The sequence below is a fragment of the Hypanus sabinus genome, chromosome 15 (genome assembly GCF_030144855.1).
Source record: "Hypanus sabinus isolate sHypSab1 chromosome 15, sHypSab1.hap1, whole genome shotgun sequence".
NCBI classification, from domain to species: Eukaryota; Metazoa; Chordata; class Chondrichthyes; order Myliobatiformes; family Dasyatidae; genus Hypanus; species Hypanus sabinus.
In genome coordinates this window covers 79,709,215-79,731,799 of record NC_082720.1, presented here as the reverse complement: position 1 = coordinate 79,731,799, position 22,585 = coordinate 79,709,215, and the positions used below count along the sequence as shown (strand labels likewise).

Here is a 22,585-nt window from a genome sequence, read left to right as displayed (position 1 = left end):
AATCTTTAAGGTCTCTTTTCCTTTGAAGGCTAAAAGGTGTCCTGGCACAATGGAATAGTGCTGGTATTGATGTTGGTTTATTATTCTCACAGGTATCAAGGTGTAGTGAAAAACTTGTCTTCAAAACTATTATACAGATCAAATTAGTACACAGTGAATTGAGCTGAAATAAAATAAAATAACAATGCAGAATAAAGTGTAAAAGGTACTGAAGAGTGCAAGATCGTAATAAGGTAAATTGTCAGGACAAGAGTCCATCTTTTTGTACAAGAGATCCAGTCAAGAGTCTGATAACAGTGGAATAGAAGATGTCCTTGAGCCAAGTGGTATAGATGCTTTCAAGCTTTTCCATCTTCTATTCGATGGGAGAGGAGAAAAGAGAGCATGTCCAGGGTGGGTTGGGTCTTTGGTTATGCTGACCCCCTTACTGAGGCAGTGAGAAATATAGACAGAACCCATAGTGGGGAAACTGGTTCCTCTGCTGTGCTGAGCTATGCCCACAACTCTCTGCAGTTTCTTATGGCCACATGTAGAGCAGTTGCACAGCAAGCCTTTATGAATCTGGAACAAATGTATTCAATGTTGCATTGATTTATAAAAAAAGTCAGTGAATGTTTTTAGACTCCTGATGAAGTAGGGGCACTGGTGAGGTTTTTTGGCCATGTCATCAACATGGTTGGATCAGCACAAGTTATTGGTAATGTTCATACCTATGAACTTGAAGCTCTCAATCCTTTCAACTTCATTACTGTCGATGCAGACAGAAAGCATGTGCACCTCTACCTTCTCTGTTTTTTTTTGTTTTGTTGACATTGAGGGAAAGGGCATTGACATGACAACATGTCACTGATCTCTTTATCTCTTTCCTGTACTCTGATTCATTGTAATTTCAGATGCAACCCACTATAGTGTTATCATGTGTAACTTGTAGATGAAGTTCAAGCAGTTCAGTTCAGTTATAGGGGGAAGAGTAGGGGCTGAAAATGTAACCTTGTTGAGCATTAGTGTTTAGAATAATCACAGCAGAGATGTTGTTACCTATCCTTATTGAGTGTTGCCTGTTGGTCAGAAAGTCAAGGTTCCAATTGCAGAGGGGGGCATTAAAGACACAGATGTCTTTACTATCCGAATATTCCAGAGCCATGTGTAGGGCCAGGGATGTTGTCTGGAAAGCTAGAGTTGATGCATGCTATGACCTGCCTCTTGAAGAATTTCATTATGGTAGATGTTAGAGACACTGGGTGGTAGCCATTAAGGCACATTATCTTGTTTATCTTGGATACTGAGATGGTTGTGGTCTTATTAAACTAAGAGGGAATCACGGCCAAAAGTAGGGAAAGGTTAAAAATGTCTGCAAATAACACTGCCAGCTGATCAACACAGCAGCTAAAGACATGGCCAGGGACATCATCTAGACCTAACACTTCCCACAGGTTCATCCTCCCACGGAAAACTGATCTGACATCCACAACAGCAATTGAATATAATTATTGATGCCTGGCTTCTCTACAAGAGGGTAAGTTGGGAAATGTCCTTTGTTTTATCAGTGTTTCATTTTTCTCTTCAAACTGACAATGACTTGTAGCTCAATGCAAATACTGGAGGTGGATGACTTAGTTTTGAAGTGGAGGTGATATAGGTTGAACCATTTCCAGTTTGTTCTATAGATAGTCCAATCTAACAGAAAGCTTAATAGAAGTAAGGTATACTTTTCAGGTGTGAATATGGTAGATGATGGTTAGAACGATGATGTAGTGTTGCTTGACTATATATAGTCTGTATTGAGACTGAATCTGTGATGGTCATTATATAACAGACATAGAATAGGCATATTTAATTTAGAGTAACCAAATTTTAGAAGAACTCTTCACAAGTCCTCTCAGTTGGCACAATGGAATTTGGTAAAGGCTGCTTATGATTGATGGATTTTTACAAAAATGTACATTCCTTACATTTTTTCTTCAGGTTTTCAAATGAGGAAAATCACTTCTATTGTACTAAGATTATTAGAATGGTGGTTCTGAGGAACCCTGTCATGTCTTCTCGAGTAATGGAAACAAACCTGGACCTCAATAGTGTAGCAAACATTAACTGTTCAACTCACATGGAAAGTTCTAGATTTATCTGCAGGAGTAACTCACTGCTTTTACTGCTATCACCTTTGCTATTTAAGTGAACATTTTAAATCATTTTCTGGATGTAAGTATTGTTTGCAAGACATATTCATATTCCATCTTTAATTCTCCATATAAATTAGCAACTTCTTTTGATTTTTTGGGGAGTAATATAGAGCTAACTGTACTTATGAGTAGAGTTGCATGTGGACTAAACTAAGCAGTAATTGGTAGGTTTTCTTTTGAGGAGACTTTTGTGAACCAAATGAGTCTTCGGCAACAATCTGGTAGTTTCATAGTTACTAATCTGGTAGCTTTATGTTTTCTGTCGTAGACTTGTATTCCAGAAACATACTTATTTTCAGTGTTTTGCCCTTCACCTACAAGATGCTTGACATTTTCCAAGGATTGAAAGGACTAATACCAGGGGGCATGTGTTTAAGATGAGAGGGGGTAATTTCAAAGGAAATGTGAGGGGCACTCGCTTTTATACAGAGAGTGGTGGGTGTCTGGAATTTGCTGCCTGGGAATTCTGTAGAGACAGAAACATTAGAGAATTTTAAGAGATGTTTGGATAGGCACATGAATGTGAGAAAAATGGAAGTATATGGGGAATTGTGTAGGCAGGAGCGATAAGTTCATTTACCCATTTGATTACAAACTTTTTTTGGTTCAGAAAACATTGTTGGCCAAAGGGCTAATGCAGTCATGCTAATATTAAAAAAAACTAGCAGAAGTGGGTCATATCATATGCTTCATAATTCAGTAAGATTACAATTAAACCTAAACAAGTTTGCATTTCTGTCTGATCAGCTGATCTATTGATTCCCTTTGTATCCAATAGCTTGGAATGTACTTACAAACTGAGCAAACTCAGCACAAAGACAGTTGAAAGATTCACTATCCACCCTCGCAATCATTCTAAATGACTGACCCTTATTCTGACTTTGCACTTTAAATTAGATTCACAGAGAATCATTGAGTTGTACAGCACATACATAGGCCCTTCAATGTGAATCCCATTTTCCTGCAATTGACCCATATCTATTTAATCCTTTCCTATCCCTCTTCCTGTTTCTGTCCAAATACAATATACTTTATACACAAGAATTGTATACATTTGCAATTCTTCCTTTGGCAACATTTTCCATATACCCACCACCCTCTGTGTGGAAAAATTAGACCATCCTTTCCCCTCTAAATATTTCCCCTCTCACCTTAAAAACATATGTCTTCTTGAAAACAGACTGTCACTACCCTTGAAAAAACTGTGAATATCTACTCTGTGTACTTTTAAACATCTGTAATGTCACTCCTCAGCCTCTTGTTCTGGAGTGAGAATAACACCAGGTTATTCAGTTTCTCCTTGTAATCAAAACCTTCCATTTTGGATAATATCCAAATTAATCTCTTTTATACTCTTTCTAGGGACACAATATTCTTTTTATAGTGTGGCGACCAGAACCACACACAATGAGCCAAATGTCTTGTGGCTAACTAATGTTTTGTACAGCTGCTTTCTGGACAATCCATCTGGAAGAAGCAACTTCCCATTAATCCCTTCCAGAATATTTAAAGTCAAAAAGAGATCAACCCTCATTCTTTTTTTAATATAAAATCTAATGGAGGTTAACCAATTCTAATTAATTTCATTGCACCGAATCACAATATGTTGATGATATAGCTAGTCTTTGCTCCTGGTCTGTCTTTGCCTACCTCATTTACCTCCATTTTGAACTTTCCTAAAAGGCAGGCATTTTACTTTTTCTGCTCTTCTTTAACCTTTGGCTATCCATTGTGTTATGGCTTTGATTTTCATAACCTTCTCCTTAATGGGAATTTAGCTAAACTATAGCAGAAACATATTCATCTTGAAGTCTTCCATTGTTCAAGTACAATTTGCCTGCCAAGATTTATTCTCCTCTCATCCCATTGAAACTGACCATTTCTAAACTGCCATTTTGATCATGGATCAAGGGATTTCTTTTCCATAGCCATCCTAAGTTTATGATATTATAATTTGTTTTCTTTATATTATAATTGATATTTCACCATTGATACTTGCTCTGCATGACTTAGCTTGATTCCCAGAATCAAGTCCGGCAAAGCCACCTTCCTTGTAAACTCTTTGAAAGCTCTTTACACCATTAACACCTTAGGTAATTGTTATCAGAGTCCATATTGGATAATTGAAGTTCCCCATTATTGCTACTCTGAGCCTTTGGCACTTAGGATAATTTCCTTGCAATTTTACCTTCAGGCAGGTTAGCAGCTTGTAGAGTGCAATCACACTTCTCCTTGTTTCTTAGTTTTAAATGAATAGGTTTGTCTTTGATTGTTTCAGGACATCTTCTCTTTCTAGCACTGCAATATTTTCCTTAATCGATTCTGATAATCCCTTCCTTTCTGTATTGAGATATTTCTTGAATATCTTATTTTCAAGAATATTAAGAACCCATTCCAGTCTTTTATTGAAGCTATATCACTCAGATAGATAAATTTCTTAACATTATGAATCTAGGCATTTGGGTTTAGTGCTAGAAAATGACAGTAAAGTAGGAAATCAGCTGTGATCTCAATCATTTTCAATGGGATGATACCACTAAATGATTTCTCTCCCTCCCTTCCACATTCTATTTCCTGCAGGGATCACTCTCTACATTACTCAATTGTCCACTCATTCCACCCCATCCCCCCCAATCTCTCTCCTAGTACTTATTCCTACAGATGGGATAAGTGCTACACCTGTCCTTACACCTCCATCCTCATTACTATACCAAGGCCCCAAACAATCTTTCCAGGGGAGGCAACACTTCACCTGTGACTCTTTTGGGATAATCTACTGTAGATAAGGGGACTGTTTCATTGAGCAGCCACCCATTTATTATCAACTTCCTATTTCCATTCAGACATGTCAGTCCGTAGCCTCCTCTACTGTCACAATGAGGCCACTCTCAGATTGGAAGAGCAACACCTCATATTCCATCTGGGTAGCCTCCAACCTGATGATATTAACATCAATATTTCTACCTTCCAGTGATCCCTTCCCATTCCCCCTTCTTTCTTTTTCAATTCCCATTCTGGCTCCCATCTCCTTCTCTTCTCTTCACCTGCCCATTACATCCCTCCAGTACCCTCTTTCTTCCCTTTCTCCCATGGTTCATTGTCCTTTCCTATCACTGCCCTTTACTGTTCCAATTTTCACCTCCCATCTTCTCATTTCATGCCCCTCCCCCACCCACCCACCTTGAACCTAGTTTCCACCTAGTTTCGCCTATCACCAACTGGTTTGTACTCCTTCCCCTCACCAAGCTTCTTATCTGGCTTCCTCCCCCTCACCCCTTTCACGTACTGATTAAGGGCCTCTATCAACTATTTCTCTCCATAAATGCTGCCTGACCTGCTGCATTCCTTCAGCTCTTGGTGCATATTACCCTGTACTTACATACTTAATCAAATCGATACATTTAAAAGAGGTGTCAATAGAAGGAGATGAATGAAAACAGTGGAATATAAACAAAAACAAACCTGTTGAGGTTTACTGAATGCCTGAAATAGTGGAATCAGAAGACCTAGCAGATTAGGCAGTTTGTCTGGAAAGAGGGGAAAAAACTAACATTACAGGTTGTAACTATCATCAGAACTAAATAGGTCTGCTACAAACCAGAAAGACCAGAATTGCTGAGATTTAACACAGCATGCCATCTTGCAAATCATGTCTGCAATAACAGAAATGGCTGTTTACTCACCATTATAAAATCCCATGTAATTATTAGGAAAAGAAAAAAAAAGTTTCTCAATTGATTTTGCCTGACTGTTAGCTGAACTTTTTGGGTTTTCAGTCTCTGTTAAGTTCATTGCTATTTTTCGTCCTAGAAAGTCCTCTTCGATAAAACTCTTCGCTGGTCTCTAACAGGATTACATTTATCATTGAGTCAAGGAACACAGAAACATAACCTTTGGCCTTTTGGTTCTTTGCTGACTGTGTAGCATCATTTACATTAATCTCACACATTTCAAGGAACAATTCATAGTGGCCAAATAACCCAATAACCCACAAATCTTTAGGATGAGGGAGGAAACCAGAGCAACTAGAAGAACCCAATGTGGTCACAGAGAGAACATAGAGATTCTCATAAAATTATACTTTGCGAACAAGCTCTGATAAGACAACTGTTATGGGATGCCTCAGCCATAAAAAAAAATGTGGAACCATGATACTTATGTGTAAACTAGCATGGATTACTATGCATTGAGGTTACAGTACACCTTTACCAGTTTTACAACTTCTCCAAATATTTCTTCATTTTATTATTTTAATAATAATTGTATTTCCCTTTATCATGTATCATGCAGCCACTGTTCAGCAGTTCACAACCAGATTCTTAAATTTAGGTTCAACTCTATTTCTATTAGATAAATAGATATAGAGTAAAAATTAAGTCATGTGACATATGTACTATCATGCATTCCTGATGTCTTTGCTTTTGTTTGTATTTATGTCTGGTCCTTCACAATTAAATGAATGTGCATCTTGCAACTATGTGCCTCTAAGATCTATATTCAACTATCTCTGTATAAATATGTAATTTATGGGCATTTGTCTGATTTGAGAGTGTAAATGAAGCATGGTTAGAATTCTTAGCAGTAAGCAGAAATTTATAATATTGTCCCTCTAATAGATTAATTGAATGCAGCCAAATGAACATTTTCTGAGAACTACCTGTAGAACAGTGATACAGAAAAGTAATTACAGTGGTTGCAATGTATAAATGTCTATTTTTGAGATGTGTTAAGCTTTGTAAGAAACAAGTTTAACATACCTCAAAAATAAATATTTATACATAGTGAAGAAAAGGCGTGTACCTGACAATGTTTATGTTCATTTCCACATTGTTATAAATCTTGAAATTTTCACATTTTCAGAATTCGTATTGATTGTATAAAACTATTTTCATCCTTTTGGCAAATAAGTGAATTATTATGTACAGACGACATTGTCTTACAAAGCACATAGAAATCTTTATTTGTATCTGTTGTTACTCAAGAATTCTACAAGATTCATCAAAATCAGTTCAAAGTGGTATATTTGGAATCACTGCAACAACCTAAAAGGCAATTTAGAAATGCTTTGATGTAACAATATTAATAGAAATCCTTTCAGACTTCTAAACACTCAAATTCTCCAGAAACCAAATACTTTATTCAGCTAGCAAACACGAGGAAATCTGCAGATGCTGGAAATTCAAACAACAACACACACAAAATGCTGGTAGAACACAGCAGGACTGATGAAGGGTCTCGGCCCGGAACGTCAACAGTGCTTCTCCCTATAGATGCTGCCTGGCCTGCTGTGTTCTACCAGCATTTTGTGTGTGTTGTTACTTTATTCAGCTAGTCATAGTAGATAGGTATAAGTGTTATGAGCTAATGGAGTATTAGTGACCCATTTGATTTTAACATGGAATTGTGAGGAGCATTTCCATATTCAAGAAAATATATTTTAAAATCTTACCTCTGGATGCATCCTTTTAAGTATCACCCATTGATGCCACATGCAGACGTGGGTAGAAATTCACCACAGGTCATAGGAACTACATACCCAATATGTAGCAGATGTGTATTACATGACATTTGCAAAATTTAGTTCCATAAATTTAAGTTATTGCTTGCATGTACTATAATTTGCGCATTAAATGTTTGTATTTATTGGATGAATTCCTATTTTGTGATTTTTCTGAATGTCATTTGTCCTAAAGCAAACCATTATGGCAAGACAGTGTCAAAGAAAGGTTTTACCCTCATTTGCCTGTTTTAAGTATAGGCTCTAAATTGTAACCTCTCTGAATGTACTAATGCATTAGAGTTCCTTCTTGTTTACGGTGAGGAATGCTTCCTGCCTGCCATTCCAGTGGTTAATAAACAATTAGCAAAATTCTAAGCCAAAATTTGTCAGCATTAAACTCTGTTTACATGTGATAATTTCACCATTGGAAAATATTACTTGCATACATTGAAAATATCTTGAGTATTGGCAAATGCTCAAGTAAATGTTTTTCTGAAAAACATTTGGATTGCTTTGTTAACATATTCTACATGATTTTAGTATTTCTGACAAGGTCCCCCATAGTTCAGTCTTTCCCCACCTACATCCAGGATACATCCCATGCCCTTCACCTCTTCAATAACTTCCAATTCCCCGGCCCCGACCGCTTCATTTTTACCATGGATGTTCAATCCTTATACACCTCCATCCCCCATCAAGAAAGCCTCAAAGCCCTCCGCTACTTTTTGGATAACAGACCCCACCAGTTCCCCAGCACCACCACACTCCTCTGGTTTTTGGAGCTTGTTCTAACTCTCAATAACTTCTCCTTTGGTTCTTCCCACTTTCTCCAGATCAAGGGCATAGCCATGGGCACTCGCATGGGCCCCAGCTATGCCTGCCTCTTTGTGGGTTATGCAGAACAGTCTATGCTCCAAATTTATACTGGAACCACTCCCCAACTTTTCCTCCGCTACATTGACGACTACATTGGTGCTGCTTCCTGCCCCATGCTGAGCTCGTCAATTTCATCAACTTTGCCTCTAACTTTCACCCAGCCCTTAAATTCACTTGGTCCATCTCGAACACTTCTCTCCCCTTTCTTGATCTCTCAGTCTCCATCTCTGGAGACAGACTATCCACTGACATCTTCTACAAACCAACTGACTCCCATAACTATCTTGACTACACCTCTTCCCACCCTGCCCAATGCAAAAATGCCATTCCCTATTCCCAGTTCCTCCGTCTCCGCTGCATCTGCTCCCAGGATGAGGTTTTCCGTTCCATTACTTTTCAAATGTCCTCCTTCTTTCAGGATCATGGTTTCCCTTCTGGCATCATCAAAGATGCCCTCACCCGCATCTCCTCCACTTTCTGCACTTCAGCCCTTAACCCATCCTCCCGTCACCACAACAGGGACAGGGTTCCCCTCGTCCTCACCTACCACCCCACCAGCCTCCGGATCCAACATATTATCCTCCACAACTTCCGCCACGTTCAACAGGACCCTACTACCAAGCATATCTTTCCCTCCCTACCCCTCTCAGATTCTTGCAGGGATCGTTCCCTCCGTGACTACCTGGTCCACACATCCCTCCCCTCAGAACTCCCACCGGGCACTTATCCCTGCAAGCGCAAATGCTACACCTGTCTCCACACCTCCCCACTTACCACCAATCCGGGCCCCAGACAGTACTTCCAGGTGAGGCAACACTTCACCTGTGAGTCTGCTGGAGCCGTCTATTGCATCCGGTGCTCCCCGTGCGGCCTCCTCTACATCGGCGAGACCCGACGCAGATTGGGGGACCGCTTCTTCGAGCACCTACACTCCATCCGTCATAATAGACAGGACCTCCTGGTTGCCACCCACTTCAACTCTGCCTCTCATTCCCATCTAGATATGTTCATACATGGCCTCCTCTACTGCCATGATGAAGCCAAACTCAGGTTGGAGGAGCAACACCTCATCTACCGTCTGGGTAGCCTCCATCCTGGTGGTATGAACATTGAGTTCTCCAATTTCTGGTAATTCCCTCCTCCTCCCCCTTCCCCTATCCCAGGTCCCTCTCTGCCTCTCTCCCCTTTCAACTTTCAGCTTCTTTATCTCTACAGTTCTTTCATGCTTATCCCCTCCCCCTCCCCCTTTATCTTTCCTCTGATTGGTTTTCCATTTGGCACCTCTAGGCCCTACCCTCTCCCCTATCTCTATTACTGGGCTTCGGCCTTCTCTTCCCCCTGATTTCTGATGAAGGGTCTCGGCCCAAAACGTTGGCAACTCTTTTCTCACGGATGCTGCCTGACCTGCTGAGTTCTTCCAGCGTTGTGTACGTATTCTTTGACCCACAGCAACTGCAGTTGTATTTTTGTGTTAAGGTTAATATTTGTTGCTCATCTTTAATTGTCTAATCCAGAAGTTTAACCACCTTCTTCTATCAGTCATAACATTTGGTGTCAATGCTTAGGCATTTCAGAGGACTATTAAGAATTACCCTCATTGACATAGGTTTGAAATTTACACAAAGAACTGCCTGGCCAATGTTGGCTATATTCCCTTATATGTGAAATGATAACTTTTTATGTTTATCAATTTAATTGTCACAATTGATGACACCAGCTTTTTATTCTAGAAATGCACGCTTTGAACTTGGCTTCATATTATGATCACACTTTTAGATCATTATGCTACTTTACCTCCCAAACAGGAGTATGTTTAAATAAAATATTTTAAAGGGGTTTGTTTTATCTATCAAATATATTTGTATAATTGCATCTGTAAAATGTAAATCAATACAGTCTTTACAAACTGTACATTTCATGAAGATTATCAGTTAGTCATCAACGTCCTAATTTACATGATCCCTAAATTAAATAGCATTTACACTACTGTTTAGTGTTTTAATTAATCTTGGATTCTTCAGATTAATTATTAAAATCAAATTAAATATGGCAATGCATTTTTGTCAGAAAATAAAACATTTTTTCCTTATTTGTTTTTTTTTGTAGCATTCTGATTCCAATTGCAATTTAAAGAAAAGAACTCTGTCATTGGCATCGCAGAAAGAGTCATCAGCAATTGTAGAACCAGATACGAACAGCTGTGCCGACCATGTGTCACCAATTCCATGCACCCATTCTGGTCTCAGTTCATTGCCACAACCACAACCTGATACTGGAACCAGCAAGATAGATCAATATGCCAGAATCCTTTTTCCATTGTCATTTGGAGCATTCAATCTGGTGTATTGGATAGTGTATCTTTCAAAAGATACTATGGAAATGGGAAGTAATATATAACTTTCTATGCTGTTATATATAATTGAACTGTTCTATAAGTATATACTCAAAAATAGTGGATATTAGGAAATAAATTATGTCAGCAGTACCAAGAAGGTTTCGTTTGACAATATAATCAAATAACGTTATCATCTTGAAAAATAATTTCAAGTGCTCTCCACCATTGATGCTGCCCTCAGCCACATCTCCCTCATTTCCTTGACATCTGCGCTCACTTCTACCTGCCGCCTTAACAAGGATAGAGCTCCTTTTGTCTTCACCTACCACCCCATGAGCCATCACATCCAACACATTATTCTCCCCAGTGTCCGCCATCTTTAACTGAATCCTACCATCAAACACATCTTTCCCTCCCCCACCCCCCCCACCCCCAATTTCCACTTTGTGCAGGAATCACTCTCTCCATGATTCCCTTATCCATTCATCCCTCCCCACTAATCTCCTTCTTGGGACATATCGTTACAAGCATCAGAAGTATTACAACTGCCCATTCATCTCCTCCCGTACCTCCAATCAGGGCCCTGAACAGTCCTTCCAGGTAAGGCACTCTTGACCTGTGAATCCATTGGGATCATCTATTGTATCCTGTCCTCTTGATGTGGCTCCCTCTACATTAGTGAGACTCCATATAAATTGGGGACCACTTTGTTGAGCACCTCAACTCCATCTGCCAAAAGTGGAATTTCCTGGTAGCCAACCATTTTAATTCCTGTCCCCATTCCTATTACGCCATGTCAATCCATGGCATCCTCTTGTGCCATGATGAGGCTACTCTCAGGGTGGTGGAGCAACACATATTCTGAGCAAAAGAAAATCTGCAGATGCTGGAAATCCAAGCAACACCCACAAAATGCTGGAGGAACTCAGCAGACCAGGCAACATCTATGAAAAAGAGTGTAATTGACATTTCAAGCTTATTCTCTTTTCCATAGATGCTGCCTGGCCTGCTGAGTTCCTCCAATATTTTGTGTATGTTACCTAAAATTCTGTCTCGGTAGCATTCAACCGGATAGCATGAACATTAATTTCTCCTTCCGGTAAATTTTTCCCTCTCCCTTTCTCTTTTCTTCAGTCTGGCCTTTTAACCCTTCACTTCTAGTGCCCCTTCTTTTGCCCTTTCTCCCATGGTCCACTCTAGTCTCCTATCAGATTTCTTCTTCTCCAACCCTTTACCTTTTCCACCCACCTGGCTTCACCTATCACATTCTAGCTAGACTTGCTTCCCTGTCCTCTCACCTTTTTATTATGGCATCATTCCACTTCCTTCTCGGTCCATTTCTATAGATGCTGCCTGACCTGCTGAGTTCCTCCTGCATTTTGTGTATGTTACTCTGTTCTTACATTTTTCTTCTAATTGATATATTTGAAAGAGGTGTTTAATAAAATGAGACAAATGAAAACGGGAGAATAAATGAAAAAAATACAGTAAAGATACTAAACACTCCATTTACTGAATGTCAAAATAATGGAATAAAAACACCTAGCAGGTCAAACAGTGTCACAATATAAATATATAATGCCATATCACTATATAAGAATCACAAATACTTATTGAAGAAAGACATGGACCAAAATGGCAATGACAACTCAAATTAACTGCATTTTTTTTAATCTGAAAGACAGCTAAGTATGTTTTCTCCATTCTGTAGTTATGGGACAGGATTTGAGCAAAGTCAATGACTCAGCCTGTAACCATAGCAAATTTTAATTTGACTGTTGTATATGGGGAGATATTGTGGCTATATGTATTGGAACCTTGTAAAATATTGGTATTTTTTAGCTTTAGTACTGAAAGATTTTGGAAAATACTTCATTTGTGTGTTCACTGTGGTTTGAGTAAGCTACTACAATTTATAATAGTACTGTATTTTTGTTTATATTCAAGGGTTTATTTGTTCATACTTATAATTTGGTGAAAATGTTCTGTAAAATATATTTTTTAAAAACAAAAATCCAAATTTTGAATTCCAGTAAATATGCTCAGACCATTTAACTCAAAAGGAATATCAATTTAAACACAAGTTACTCTATCAGGATTTATTTAGAAAATAACTGAACAATTACAGCAGAAGCACAATTTTTTAATAACTTCTGGGCCGTAGCCTTGCTGGTCATTGGTTGATGCAGGTATGATTCTTCCATCATTTACGACAGTAAGTTTTATACCTCCATCATGTTTTTGGCAGTATTTTCTTCTTCCTCCTCTTCTCCATACTTGTGAAATCTTTCAACCTATTGCATTTAATTTATAGCCCCCAGTTTTTTGATCTCTCTCCCAGAAAGTTAGTCCTACAGAAAAAATATAACTGTATGATCCAGTGGAATTATTGATTTTGCTGGTGAGATAAGACTAAACCAAAATTAACAATTAAGTTACAGAATTAGGAAGGAAGCTTTGGTTTATAGTAATGTTAATATTAGTTCTCTTTTAGAATATCCTTCAGAAGCATCTTCAGGTCAAATTTACTTTTGTTTCGCTCCTTATGAAATTGATTCTTTAAACCACCACTGCTTAGTTTATGTGATACTGTTTACACCAGCATCGCCAGAGCTTTCATACTAGTTTATTAGGTGACTTCTCTAAACTTGTATGATATATTTTCCTCCAAAATTAAAATAAAGCTTACTGTTATCATAAGCGCCTTCCACCATGTCACATACTTTCACTTTTGTTCCCTTCTGCCTTTTCACCTAACCTCTTTGTCTTAAAGCTAATTTTCCCAGTTCTAATGAAAGTTCTACAATATTAGTTAACCTTATATTTCCTCCAAAATATTGCCTTACCTGCTGACTACTTCCATCATTTTTAGCCTTTTGTCTGATTACTACTCTGCAGTATTTTGCTTTTGCTGTTTGGAAAATCCTCCTTTAACCCTAGGGATGAAGCATGACTTATTCATTGGTTCTGAGGAGACTGATAAAACCAATGTAGGAACCACAGACTTTCTACAGGGAGACAGGATATGCCTGGTGGATTGCAGATTGTGAAATCATGTACTCCTTTTAATTCTGCTTCCAATGCGTTGACTTGATATTCTCAACAGCATCCCAATATTCACTTATTTACTTTGAGCATTCATTGCCCAGGGAGTACCAAAAGTCAGTGAATAGGCTTTGAGCATATTCTTGAATCTTTAGTTTTTGCATGAAAATCTCTTACCAGGACTGAGCTCGGAATAGAGTGTATGTTCCAGAAGATTCATTATAGATGTACAAGGGGCATACCTTGATGGGAGTGCAACTAATTACATAATGTTGAAAGTATTGGCTTGGGAGAGAATGCCAATCTTTCCAATGGTTATTTGAAAGATCAGTCTCAAACTTCAATGGCTATTAGAATTTGCATAAAGTTCTCATCTATATAGTGCAGTCAAATACTTTTGATGTTACTAAAGAGGCGATGTATTGTGATTGGCACTACTCCTTGCATTTCTCTTGGATTTGCCACATTATTATATCCACAGTGCCTCTAGATTGAGGGAATTCAGGATTTGGGGAGCAGAACTTATGCTTAGGAAGGGTGTAGCTAAGGAGGAACATGACAATGATTTTCCCTGAGTCTGACATCAAGGAGGACCCTCCGTATCTGCTGAGATTGACCTGTCTCATTTCTTGAGGTAAGACAAATTGCAGCATCTCTCAGGTCTCTGGGATGTCCCCTGTCATCCCAGGTATAGAAGATGGAATTTTACATTTATGACTGAAGCTCTGGCATAGAGTTTTGGAACTTGAACAAGAATATTATTTGTTCTCAGGCCTTGTGTTTTTTAGTTGTGATATTGTTGCTTTGATGTGGAGTGGTGGCAAAGCCAGAAAGAGTACTGAATAATATATCAAGAAGATAAATAAGTTTTTATTCATAATATACTTCAGTTTTAAATTGTATTTTATTTGGTAACTAACCTATCAAAATGTTGGCCTACACATACCATAGCTCAGCACTTACAAATTGCACAAATAAATTGAAGTATAAAACTGATTGTAAAGTTCAATCATTCCTTTCAGGTATGCAGCACATGGTAAAAAATGTGCCTGATATACTTGTGGAAGGAAACAGTTCATAACAACAAAGTAAATGAACATCCAACACGTATTTGATTTTGTTGCTGCAGTAAAAAAGGCACAAACATGCTGAAGGACTAGTGTGATCCTAACGAAGAATTATCCTGAAAGGAAAAATGTCTGCTCAATCATAACATGAAGAGATTATCCTATCATAAGCCATTGTTCATAAGTTCACCATTGAAGATAATCATATAATCTCCAATTAATTACAATATTTTTTTCCTTTGGGATTTCCCCAGCCATTCTAATTCCTCCCCAATGCCACAATACTTGATTACGTATGCCATTTGAAATAACATTTCCCACTGGCAGCAATGCTCTTTGGAGCTCCTCCATTGGCAAGATATTGCTCATATAAAAATACCATGGGCCTGGCATTCGTGATGCTTAATTGCATGTATCCACCTGTGTAGTGCATGCCAGAAAACTTCTTCACGACTATAGATGGAACTGGCAGGGATCCTGAATGTGACACTATTTTAGCTCACTTCTAGGCCATGGAATTTCATGGATTAATATTGTATAATATAAAAGTTGTATAACAAATAAGGTATAACCTCGGAGTTATGCATACAATATAAATACAACATATTTAATCAAAAATAAAAACAGAATGTTGGGAGAACTTGGCTGGCAAAATATCACCAGGTGGGGGAGAGAACGTCATGTTTTAGATCAATGACTTTTCCAAGGAATTGGAAAAGCAAGAGCGTGTGTCAAATTGCAGGAAGGAAAAGAGAGAAGAGAGGGAATGTCTGTGATAGGGTTTGGATCAAAATTTTCAAGGTAACCATTACTTTACAAAATAGCAATTGAGAGACAAAGAAGAGAAAGAAACAATTTGAAACAAAGCGGTCATGTCAAACCTATGGAAGGAGACCATAGGAAAAATTACCTGAAACGATTACATTTGCTATTAAGCTTTAAAGCCTGCCACATCATCCCAAAGACAAGGTGTTTTTCCTCCATTGGTTAGGCAGCATTGAAGCAATTTAGGACACCAGAGGCAAAGTGAGCAGTGTGAGGAATTAAGGTGATAGACTGCTGAAAGCTCAGGCTCATCTCCATAGAATAAATGGAAGCAAAACAGTCATCCAGTCTTCATTTGGTTTCTCCAATGTAATGGAAGTCATATCATGAGAACAAATTGCATACTAAGTAAGCAGTACAATTGCACTTGCTTAACGTGGAAGAATTGGGTTCCTGAATGGTGATAAAGAGGGTAGGTGATGCACCACAGCATAGGAAATTGCTGTGGTTATATGTCACAATAAATATTTCTTTCAGTCTCTTTGTTTTCATACTGCTAGAGAATACTGTAAAGCATTACTATATAGAACAAATATATCAGGTTGCAAATGTTATAGATCAACACTAGAATATTAATCAAAATTATCCATAGCTTTGAGACAATGACAATTGAAAAAGTTTTTTTTTTAAATCCCAACTTTAAAACCTAAGCTTTGAGCTTTCAATTGAATTCATCAGGCAAATTAAACCCTCAGGAAAAAGATAACAGATTTATAGTTAGAAAGTTTTAGAATAGAACTAGGCCAGACCTTTAAGGAGTGGTAGTAAGCAAATAGAAATAAAATTATGAGTCGATGGAGACTGGGACAAAAATACATTAATTCATCTTACCTTCTGGAAAGTATTTTAATTTGATCAACTGCAGCAAGTAACTCTTCTCAGGTTACTTGATAAGATAAATTTTCCAGCCCTAATAAAACGAACAATGAAAAAAAAATTAGTATGAAATTATTCTCCATCCTACATCAAATAAAATCATCTGTTTACTTATAACATTATTGTATCCTATTTTCTGATATCAATCACACACAGAGAAAGATATCTACTCTCCTCTCCTGTTAGATTCCTTCCTTTCCTGCCCTTTACCTTTCCTACCCACCTGATGTCACTTATCATCTTCTAGTTTGTTGTTCTTCCCCTCCCCCTACCTTTTTATTCTGGCATTTTTCCTCTTCCTTTCCAGACCTGAAAAAGGGTATCAGCCGAAACATCAACTGTTTGTCCATTATCATGGATGCTGGCTGTCCTGCTGTGTTCCTCCAGCATTTTGTGTGTTTTGCTTTGGATTTCCAGCATCTACAAATTTCTTGGGTTTGTTTGCATGCATTTCATCTGTTTTTCTTACCAGAAGTGTAGAGTGTAACTCTTGTCCAACAATTTGTTTACAGTGTAAATATATTATTTCTTTCTTCTCCCAGATGAAATATATGGCAAAGTTTTACTCCCCCTGACATACTTAGTAGAAACTTTTTTATATATGTCTAGTTTTAATGATTTTTCAACCTTGAAAATGTAAAAGTTATAACTAAACCAAAAATCTTAAGGCTATTTGATTACATGATATACATTAGTTGAAAATAATTATATTATGTATAGTTATGTATAGATCTTAGTTTTTACCACATTTATTCTGTGCCTGGTAAAAATTGATAGTTTGTTTCTTACCCCATACGATACCTTCTGTAAAGCTGTCATCTCCTGTACAAATATTGCAGAAAATTAACTTACAAATAAGCAATGTTCATAAGTGATTTTCCATTGGAAGTAAGTAATTCTGGATTTTGTATAATAGGATACTTAAACATGTTTTTTAATATATAATCAATATTTCTGTTTCTATTTAATCTTTAATGTGTAGAAAAATACATTCATGAAAGTGGGAAATTCAAACCTTTAGAACCAGCAGAAAAAAAAAACAGAAGCCACAAGAGACTACAGTTCTGAATTCTTGAGCAATAAACAATCTACAGTAAGAACTTATTGGGTCAAGCAGCATCTGTGGTGGGTGGTGGAGGGGTGGGGGGAGGAATTGTTGATGGTGTTTGATCCATCGGATTCTTCCAGCAGATTATATGAAAATAAAAGTGATAAGAGATAAGCAAGACTTATAGAGGGAGATTGGATAGGCTGCCCTTGCTTATCATGGAGCAAAGGAGGATGAGGTGTAACTGAGTAGTATATAAGATAATGAAAAACATTGATAAGGATACATAGTCAAAATATTTGCTCTACGGGGTATCAAAAGAACAGGACATAGCTTTAAAGTGTGAGGAAGGTATAGTCCTAATACATGCAAATGGGATTAGGGTATGCAAAAGGTTAGTGGATTAAAGGACCCACTTCTGTGCTGTATGATTTTACGACTGTATAATGGAGGAACTCATTTGTTTAATTTCTCAGATAAATACAGAATATTGGCAACATGTTATACTAAACACTTCATAACTTGAGTACAACAACAAGCAACTATGGTTGCTCCTCAAAGGTAAAATATTGAAAGGTTTGAATGTATATTGTAAATGCATAATAAAATGGGCTAAAATGGTGCAAGATTAATGGCATCATTAATGTTTACTGCTTCTTTACAGGACATCTTCAGTAACTTCAGGCAAGGATAAATGCACAATTATGTCTGAGATAAGCAGGAGATCTGTGCAGTTGCTGCCAGCGATTTGTCACTTTGATACTTGTCTCATGAAAATGGCACCTTGCTGTCTGGGTTCCACAGAGCAGAATTAAATTTCTGTATATGCACTGTGCAAAAGTCTTAGGCCTATATATATATATATATATATATATGGCTAGGGCACCTAAGACATTTGTACAGTACTGTAGTAGTTGTACCTATTGCATTGTACTGATGTACTAAATAAAACAAATTTCATGACATATGTGAGTGATTCTGATGTGGGTCTCTAACGTGGACTGAGAGTGGGAAGGGGGCAGGGAAAGGGGAATCATGGTTGGGAAAAAGGGAGGGAGAGGGGGTGGAGTGGGAAGCAGTAGAGAGACATTCTGTAATTATCAATAAACCAATTATTTGGAATCAAATGACCCTCCTTGGTGTCTCAGGGCTGGGTGCGTCTGCACATGCATCATATAACCATATAACCATATAACAATCACAACATGGAAACAGGCCATCTCAGCCCTCCTAGTCCGTGCTGAACTCTTAATCTCACCTAGTCCCACCTACCCGCACTCAGCCCATAACCCTCCACTCCTTTCCTGTCCATATACCTATCCAATTTTACCTTAAATGACACAACTGAACTGGCCTCTACTACTTCTACAGGAAGCTCATTCCACACAGCTATCACTCTCTGAGTAAAGAAATACCCCCTCATGTTTCCCTTAAACTTCTGCCCCTTAACTCTCAAATCATGTCCTCTTGTTTGAATCTCCCCTACTCTCAATGGAAACAACCTATTCACGTCAACTCTATCTATCCCTCTCAAAATTTTAAATACCTCGATCAAATCCCCACTCAACCTTCTACGCTCCAATGAATAGAGACCTAACTAGTTCAACCTTTCTCTGTAACTAGAGTGCTGAAACCCAGGTAACATCCTAGTAAATCGTCTCTGCTCTCTCTCTAATTTATTGATATCTTTCCTATAATTCGGTGACCAATCATCCCCTGCCCTGGCATTCCTTCTCTGCTACACCACTCCCGTGGTGCACCACCCTTGGTGTTCCCAACATCCTTTGCCTCTGCCAGATTTACAAACTCACTCTCTACCCCACGTTGATAAATACAGTACGATGCAAAAGTCTTAAGCATCCCAGCTATATGCATATGCATATGACTTTTGCACAGTACTGTATACCATAGATAAATTCACTACAGCATTACTGGAAAGATACGAATGGATAGAAGAATGGCTCATGGACAGGAGGCAGGAAGTGGAAATAAAGGAGCCTTTTCTGGTTGGCTGCCTGTGACTAGTGGTGTTCCTCAGGGGTCAGTATTGGGACCACTACTTCTCACATTGTTTGTCAATAATTTAAAAAAATGGAATTGATGGTTTTGTAGCAAAGTTTGTAGATGATAAGAAGATAGGTGGAGGGATAAGCAGTGTTGTGATTGCAGAAGAACTTAGACAAATTGAACAAGTGGGCAAAAAAGTAGCAGATGGAATAGTGTTAAGAAAAGTATGATGATTAGAAAAAAGGTAAGGAGGAATTTTTTTAGCCAGAGTGTGGTGAATCTGTGGAATGCTGTGCCACAGACTGCAGTGGACACCAAGTCCATGGGTATATTTAAAGTGAAAATTTTTAGTTTTCTGATTTGTCAGTGCATCAAAGGTTATAGTGAGAAAGTAGATGTTGTGGGATCCGGGATCAGCCATGATGGAATGGTGAAGCAGTCTTGATGGGCTGAATGGCCTAATTCTGCTCCTATGTCTTATGGTCTTATGGTTTAATATCTAATAAAAAGGCATTTTTGCAATAGTTTTAAGGTAATTGAATTTGTAGTTAATTTGTACTGAGCGCCAACACCACTCATCATCAATTTGAAGCTCTGTACATTTTGATTCCTGAGTTTTAATTGCACCTTGTTCTTGACCAAAATTAGATAGAACAAAGCATCTGGACACTGCCAAGTTGAACAGCATATAGGGCATCCACTGATGTTCTGTTAAAACACAGGGAGTGTGGCTAGCAGAAAAAAAAATTCCCTTCATCTGCCCTCATGGCAGGCCCATCATCTCTGTCACTTTTCTTATATTTTGTTAACTATTGTCCTTTCTTATCAGATTCCTCCTTCTTCAACCCTTTGCCTCTTCCACCTAGCTGCTCACATCATTCCCTTATACCTTCCCTTCCCCCTTTCCTCTGGACTATCTATTACCTGCTAGTATGTACAGCACTTCTCGTCTTACTATTTTATTCTGGTTTCTGCCTCATCTATTCCAGTCCTGATGAAGGGTATTGACCTCAAAATGTCAGCTACTCTTTACCTTCCAGAGGTGTTGCCTGATCTGCTGAATTCCTTTAGAATTTTGTGTGTGTTGTTCAAGTTTTCCAGCATCTGCAGAATCACTTGTGTCTCAGAAACATCAGTTTTCTATAATAATCCATGTTAATCACCCTATATACATTTGCTATATGAGTTTTATCTCATTGAATAATCACCCTAACCATCAGTGTAATGACACTAATATATACACTGTATTCAGTCATAAATGAAACATTATTCTTAGTGCTAAGATAAAATTCTTTAAAATATATAAGATTATTGCGTAAAGTCATATGTTGGTACATCAGGTCATTATAACCTGGGAAACACCTGTACATGGTTAATCTACAAATTATTTTCATTCAATAAATATTAACCTGGAATTTCTTGAAATTTTGATTCAGTGTACCTGCAAAAGTAAGTTTAAAAGTTGAAAGAAAATACTATGATGTTTCAAGTTGTTGAAGGCTTGGTATATATGCTACATGTCATTTAATTTAAAATCCCATATGTTCACATTATTTTGTAAGCTATGCTTTTCTGTCGGAACTTTTTATTTCTACCACTATTTTACTCCTATTATTATTGTACAAGCATTAAAAGAATGATATATTGATGAAGGTCTTCTATAAAAGATCTATTCAATAATTACATGTTTTAGTTTCATAACTGTTTCACCACTCTTCTTACTCAGAGAACCTTTTTATAGGTGCAAGGTCTAGAACTTAAAATTATACATTACTCAAGAAATCTTTATGGATTTTCTTTTTATATTCCACGTAATGAAAAACATGTAAAATTTCTTCTATGAGATACAAGGCTAGAATTAATCTGAAATGAAGAATAAATCTGCAGGTCAGGCATCTTTAGGGAAAGATATAGCTAATTTATCAGTTTGATAACCTTCCAAAAGAACTTTTGATTCTGCCTTCAGTCATGATGAAGGGTCATTGAACTGAAATATGAATCCTGTTTCTGTCGCCATTGATGTTACCAGTCCTAATCGCTATTTTCAGAATTTTCTGTTCTTAATTTCAGGTTTCCAGCATCTACAGGGAGACCATGGTTTCTTTTTTTTCTGCCAATGATTTAAAATTCAAGTAACTGGATATAATGATGAACAGATATGTTCAAAATTTGATAGAGGGAAAAGTTAGAATAATCCCTTTTAGCTTTGTGAGGACAAGAACGTTACACAAAGTCAAAATATGCTGGGAACACTGTAGAAAGAGTAACGATTGCTATTTCAGATCAAAGACCATTCATCAGAACCAGGAGGCAGAGAAAAACTACTCTGTGGCCAAATAAGAAGAGGTGAGGTGGAGAAGGGATGGGGAAGGCCAAGTATACCAACTGCTCTGCCAATGATGCCAACAAACTGTCCAGCACATCAGGAACACCAGACCCTACTGGCTCTTTTTGCATTTCTTGCTACTTCAGTAAAGCAGCCAGCATAATCAAAGTTCCCACTACTGTGAACATTCTCTTTCCTCCTTCTCATTGTGCAGAAGATACAAAAGCCTGAAAGTGTACACCAGCTCAAGGACAGACTTTACATTGTTTTTATAAGATTCTTGAATGTTTCCCTTGTATCGTAAGATACTTGACCTCACAATCTACCCTGCTGTGACCTTGCATCTTATTGTCTACCTACACTGCACTTACTCTGTACTGTAGCACTTTATTCTGCACACCATTATTTTACTTTGTACTACCTCAATGCACGGTTGTGATGAACCGATTTGTATGAATGGTATGCAAGAGAAGTTTTTACACTTCACCTCAGTACATATA

The 22,585-nt window shown here is 37.8% G+C and overlaps 1 protein-coding gene across 1 annotated transcript in view; it reads left to right on the top strand.

Moving 5' to 3' along the window:
- LOC132405270 (gamma-aminobutyric acid receptor subunit alpha-6-like) overlaps positions 1–10,953 on the top strand; it is a 29,329-nt gene extending 18,376 nt beyond the window's left edge. Inside the window, exon 9 of the mRNA XM_059989949.1 lies at positions 10,663–10,953. Coding sequence (XP_059845932.1) covers positions 10,663–10,953 — 291 coding nt within the window. The remainder of the gene's footprint in view (positions 1–10,662) is intronic.
- Positions 10,954–22,585: the final 11,632 nt, after the last annotated feature.